Source organism: Galeopterus variegatus, unplaced genomic scaffold, assembly GCF_000696425.1.
Source record: "Galeopterus variegatus unplaced genomic scaffold, G_variegatus-3.0.2 Scaffold6365, whole genome shotgun sequence".
NCBI lineage: Eukaryota > Metazoa > Chordata > Mammalia > Dermoptera > Cynocephalidae > Galeopterus > Galeopterus variegatus.
The window spans coordinates 74471-81104 of NW_007732476.1; the positions used below are offsets into that span (position 1 = coordinate 74471).

The 6634-nt window shown below is 39.5% G+C and overlaps 1 protein-coding gene across 1 annotated transcript in view; it reads left to right on the forward strand.

Moving 5' to 3' along the window:
* LOC103606191 (protein unc-79 homolog) overlaps positions 1–6634 on the forward strand; it is a gene marked incomplete at both ends in the record, with an annotated part of 122513 nt that overhangs the window by 69340 nt on the left and 46539 nt on the right. The window contains 3 exons of the mRNA XM_008590782.1: positions 669–771; positions 3081–3221; positions 6234–6272. Coding sequence (XP_008589004.1) covers positions 669–771; positions 3081–3221; positions 6234–6272 — 283 coding nt within the window. The remainder of the gene's footprint in view (positions 1–668; positions 772–3080; positions 3222–6233; positions 6273–6634) is intronic.

A 6634-nucleotide genomic window follows, 5' to 3' on the forward strand; every position in this document is an offset into this window, starting at 1 on the left:
GGCACGTTGCTAAGACTCCTGCCTCAGATTTTCTTGAAGGCATCAAAATCCTAAGTTTTAAACACTGTGGTATAGATTGGCTGGAGTGGAATGAATCACTGGATGGTTCCTTCAAAACGTGGTATTTCATTCATAAATCAGTTTGAAAAAAGAAGGCTTTTTGCTTTGGGGCTTATGATATGAATTTCCAAAGTAGAAAACTGCACTGATATTTCCTAGATCAAATTTTCATCCTTGCTTAGGTTAGCAACACTTTAATGTTGATATGCATTTGTGATTTTAGAAATACACTATTAAATGGGCAGCTTCCATTCACGCCTAGAAAACGAGGGTTGTACTCATTTAAGTGTGCCATTGAATAGATTTCCCCTTTTGTTTTTCATCTTTGTCCTAGTCCGCCATTGGCACACCTAAACTCTTTCTGATTTTTTTCAAAGAAGCAAAGGGAGAGATCGAAGTCAGCTCTTAAAATCATACAAACAGAAACAAATCACAATCTATCTTGACTTCATTTTTACGATTGAGGGTTTTTCACAATGCAATGGGGATGACCAAGTCGCATTCCTGTGAATATGATCTTTGGAGGGTTTATTAGAGTAGAGTGGGACCTTTCCTGGCCCCCAGAAGCAGATCTTTATTCACCGGTTGTCTCTTTGCTGCTTACCCAGGTGCCACTAAATCCAGCCTGCTGTCAGCACCCAGCATAGTCAGTATGTTTGTGCCTGCACCTGAAGAATTCACTGACGAGCAGCCAACGGTGATGGCGGACAAGTAAGCTCACACAGTCATTTTCTTCACCGTGTTTATAGAACTAGAATTTGGTCACATGGTTGTGAGAAAGTATCGGAGGAAGCATGCTTTGCGTTTAAGTCACAGTTTGCTCTTCAAGTGGCTGCAGCTGTGTTTGTATGCATTTGTGATATTATGGGTGCCTCATTGTTGAGCAGCTTCCATATATGCTTAGGCATTTTCCTTTTTAAAATTTGGATGAATGCAAATAATATCACTTATTCATTATCCCTAGCAATAATTTTGCACCAATAAAATCTCTCAACCAGAAGCCTCAAACTTTTACGATGGGAACGAGGAGGAGACTAGATTGTTATTCCATCCCAGCAGCAGGAAATGTTCTCTGAATCTCAGATTGCTGATGGCACCTCTCAGCCTGTCGGCCTTCAATATCCCCAGATTTCTTCTAGGATAAAGTCCAAATGCCTTAGCTTACTGGGTGAGGCCTTTAGACTGCGAAGGGATGGCCTTACCACTCCTCACCAGGAATTCTTTCCCCAGCACCCTTACTTTGTCCAGAGCGTGTCCGATGGGTTCTTTCCTCTGTGATTTCGTAGGTGCCCTTCTCCTTGTACCTCCTCTGCCTGGTGATCTTCTATTCATGCTTCAAGACCAGCTTAAGGCAGTTTCCCTGATTCCATTAGGCAGAATTAGTCATACCATGTTCTGAGTTTCTATAGCATTTGATGCCTTTCCCTATTTTAGCACTTACCACATTTGTTTTAATTATATGGTTATATGGACATGTTCTGTAATAGATTGGGAGTTCCTCAGGGACTAGGACCATTTCTTCTGCATTTTATACTCTAAGCTTCCAGGATATTGCCTGGTACATAAATACTTGTTCAGTGAGTATGATAAAGAAGATAACTTATAGGATTTTAAGTTTGAAGAGATCCCCCTGGACCAGGAAGGATTCCTGGAAAAGGTGATTCAGTTGACAAATTGGGTAGACCCAATGTCTTCTGATGAAAGGAGAGGAGGGTGAAGTGAAGGGGCTGGTGTGAGTGTCCACGTGGCTGGCCATCCACTACTCATTCAGTAATGAGCTGGTTGTCNGCTGGTGTGAGTGTCCACGTGGCTGGCCATCCACTACTCATTCAGTAATGAGCTGGTTGTCATTACCGCAGAAGTGAAGCTTCCTGTCTTGTGCAGCTGCCGTGGAATGTCCACGTGGGGAGCCCTGAGTTGCCTGTGGAGGGCTCTTCTTGGCTCTTCCTTTGGTTACCGCAGAAGTGAAGCTTCCTGTCTTGTGCAGCTGCCATGGAATGTCCACGTGGGGAGCCCTGAGTTGCCTGTGGAGGGCTCTTCTTGGCTCTTCCTTTGGCATAATTTCCCCATTTTGTGTCCCCCACCAAGTCCCAATCTTTCCTAGTTGCCCTTCTGGTTGCCTCTTTCTGGTGGACTCCATTTCTCTTCTCTTTTAGTTATAAATGTGAATCCTAATTTTAAGAAGTCAATTTGTAAGAACTTTTCTTATTTATTTATTTATTGGCTCATATTTAGGAAGGTTTCAGATGGAAAGGTCACAACAGCAATTGTAGCTCCGGTTCCCTTGCTGTTCCCAGTAGACCTCCCCTTTGCTTTATAAAGCTGCTCACTTAATAAAGCTAGCTTTGGTTGACTTGAATTAAATGGAACCTGCATTAGGATACTACAAAGAGCAATAAGTTGTAAGTTACTTGTGAGCAGGTGCCATTGCTTGCATTTTTACATATTACACTCAGTAGGCCTGGTGAGTTCATAGAACTGATCTAAGTGAGTTGTAGAGAAGAGACTCTCTCCAGGCTTTCTAGATTGTTCTGTTAACTTGACTACCTGTTTACCCACAAATAGGACATTTTTTGAACGCTTCCATGAGTGCCGAGGCATTTTTCATTTTTAATTTCGACAAATAAAAGAAATACAGTTACTTACTATCCCTAGTAATATTGTCACATGCATAAAATCCCTCACTCAGAAGCTTCAAACTGATAGTACAATTGGCACTCATTCTAAAAGGGAGCAATAACCCAAGTGTAGGCCAGATGCTTGTGAGTTGAAAGCATGTTTTCAGTAATCCAAGGAACCTTCATGATCTCTGCCATGTGTGCTTTCTATCTCTGCGGTGATGGTATCACCACAGACACAGAAAGTCCTTTTGGGACTTCCAGTGATGCCATCACCACAGACACAAAAAGTGCTCTTGGGGACTTTCGCAAGACTTTACAGAAACGGCTGTGTGTGTAGTATGTTATATTTTGAAACCGTAGTTGGCTTTCATAGAAAGCATTCCTTTGTTTTCTTTGCAGATGCCACGACTGTGGGGCCATTCTTGAAGAATATGATGAAGAAACTCTTGGGCTGGCCATTGTGGTCCTCTCCACATTCATTCACTTAAGCCCAGACTTGGCAGCCCCGCTGTTGCTGGATATCATGCAGTCTGTAGGAAGGTGAATGTCAGCTTCTGTTTTGTTTGGTTGGAAAGTCCCTTATTCAATCTCTATCTTGAAGTAAAGACTACCAGTTCAAAAGTGAAACATTCAGTCACCTTGTAGGTGCTTTTTATCTGCGCGATCACATCAGATGAGTTTAAAAACCCAAAGGGACTGATTTTATATTGAATTCCCCAGCTATGTAGGCTCATGAGTCACAATGTCTGAGTGAAGCTAGAGGAAACTGCACCAAGAAAACTCTACTGCTTGTTGTTCTCTGTTGTTATAAATGTATGTAACAGTGCTCAGAACTGTCAGTAATTCATAGCAAGCACTATTAAGTATTAACCATTGTTGTTATTATTATTTCTCTTTACCTGTTTTGAGATGAATTCTCTAGGCATTTTGTTGTCCAAGGCAAACTTGAGCCATTGTTATATGAGGGGATGCATGGCAATATAGCGGTTTCACATTTCTTACTCAGATAAAGGAGGATGCACACATTTTGGGAAAATTAACCTTAATTGCCTTGAGAGTGTTCATGTTAAGAAAATTTCATTTTAGTAGATAGGACATTAGAAGATAAATGATGTATTTCATGGATATGAATAAAGTTCAAAATCATTAGCAAACTGTAGCCCTAGCATTCACAACTTATAGGAGAGGATTGAATTAATTCTGCGTGAATTTATTTTGTTTCCAAACTGAGCGAGCACAGTGCTAGGTGCTTCAGGCTGCAGGCATTAAGACCTAGCTCTTGCCCTCAAATAATTTGTGGCTTAGTTGTTGGAGAGGATGATTATTTGTGAAATCATTGAGTAGCCTTACAAGATAGGGCATGCTTAAGTGCTATAATGAGTGGTAAGTGCTACCGAAGGTAGGATGGAAAATATTTCTTTCGGAAGGTCTATAAAGAGGAGGTAGGACAAGAACTGGATTCTGCAAATTTCCGGCATTTGAGGGAGGGAAAGAGAATGAATCTTAATGGAGTTAAAATTTAAACTTTTTTTAAAATGAAGAAACGCTGATTTCAAGTTAAAGACAAACAGGAAAATATTAAAACATCCTCAACCCCAAAATATATGACCCTCTTATCCCCCTTCCCCAATTTTTTTTTGGTGGTATTCTTAGGAGTCATATTGACAGAGATGACATAAAGATAACTCTAACCATTCCAGCTTTAAACTTTGAAATGGCCAATGTGCTAAGTAAGTCATGAATATGGGGATATAGAGAGATAAGAAAAGATTAATTATCTCATTTAAGCCCTTAGTTTTGACCTAATCATAGTAATTGTGGAATAAATGTTGTATCAGCCACACTTAACGGAGTTGAAGGGTTTTATTAATGCGAGGTCACAATTCCTACCATCAGGACTTTTTAGTTTTAGAACAGATAGAATTATTGTTCTGGTCTGTTACCATCTCTTTGAAACAACTGACCTAAGTTGTCATAACTGTATAGAGGGGTTTGCTGTAACTGTATAGAGGGGTTTGTTTTTGTTTTTATTTTTTGTTTGTTTTGACATAAGTGAGAGCATTCCATGTTCAAGCATTGCCAACTGTTAGGATGTAAACACAAGAGCATTGATGAAAAGCAAAGGAAAAACAGTAGCAGATACATTTCTTTATTTTTACATATAATAACTGTATAGAGGGGTTTGCTTTTGTTTTTATTTTTTGTTTGTTTTGACATAAGTGAGAGCATTGATGAAAAGCAAAGGAAAAACAGTAGCAGATACATTTCTTTATTTTTACATATACATATATTTAAATCTCTACCTCTTTTGGCTCGACTAGCAAGAGTCAGGGAGAGCATTTAATGCAAGCTGCCACAATTCTTAGCAACCTAAGCCTAATCACCAAAGCAACGAAGAAAACAGATTCAGCAGTCACCTATTTCAGGGTTTCTTTGCATGCCTCACTCCACCAGGAAGAACAGATGATGTAATGTGGATTCACAAACACATAGTCTATTTATGCTAGTTAGGACCACAGGAACCATTCCCAGGGTCTTCTAAGAGGATGTAAACTCAGCATAACCTTTTTATTTATCATCCAAGATTTTCCATATGATTTCATATTTTATTCTCTACTTGGATCCCTTTTAAACTTTACCTATCCCTTTTTCTTGGTCACATTTACATCACATTTACTGCAGCCTTAATTACTGTTTAGTTTATTTGCCAACATTTATCTATTCGTTGTTGTGCCATTAACATGAGAGGGCCTGTAAACAAAGCAACTGGAAACGGTGTCTGGTGTTAGTGGTTGCTGGACCCTCTGTTCCTGTCCAAATGGGCTCTTGGCTCAGCTCGCTCTTGTGGTCTTAATAAAGTAAATAAATGTGCAGCATTTTCCTTATTTATTTCTCCAGTATGTTTTTGGTCAAGACATGTTCTTCTAAACCTATCAATTTAGTACACTCTGTTTCTACATAACATGTAGACTATTTCCATGCATACGAAACCATATAATAATGCTTTTCAAAAATTACATGTTATACATTGATTACTTAACCAATACATTTCTTTTCTCAATATAACAGGTTTCCCTTCTCTTCATTTCAACCCAACAATTAGCTGACAAATATCTCTGTTATCTATTTTAGCATCTTATAGAGGCTGTTACCATTTCTGGTTTGTGTGTAGTTAGGTTTCAGAGATTGTATACAAAGAAATGAATTGCATTAACATGGAGATGGAGTGGGTCAAATGCTGTTCTGCTATCTGTCTAATCAGGCTGCAGAGGTCATTTTGTAAATTGGCTGAGTGATAGAAAATCAACTTTAATTGCATGCCTCTCTGTGGAAATATCTGACTTGACACAGAAAGTAGGTTTCAGGGATTGGGTTAAGTTTAACACTGGAGGCTAACCACTGAGTGGGCCCTCTGTCCCTGGTCAGGGTAATTGTCAACAGTTATTCATGTATCCCCATCCAAACCTGAGCTGCAACAGGTCGTACCATAACATTAGTGCATTCATCATGAAAACTTAAGATATTTGTGTGACTGTTTCTTTTGTTTCCTAGATTGGCATCCAGCACCACTTTTTCGAATCAAGCAGAAAGGTAAGGTCCTTAAGTGAGCCCAAACCTCACTTTCTTTTTGTTTCCGATGCATGTCCATCTCATTTCTAAAACACCAGAGTGCACGCCATGGGAGGGATATTGCTAGGTTCCAGTTGTAGCACCAGAGAGCACTAGGTGTTCTTTTTCTGTTCATGCCTTCATTCATTCACTCATTCCTCATTTTAGACAATAAATACTTTTAAGTTCACCCTGTGCTAGATACTTAGATTTTAACTGGGGCAAAATAACATTATTCCTGCCCTCATGGGGCTCACAATCTATTGGGGAGGCTAACGTAAATAAAATATTTGCACAAATTTGTAACTGTAAACTGTGCTAGTTCTGTGAAAAAAAATGTACAG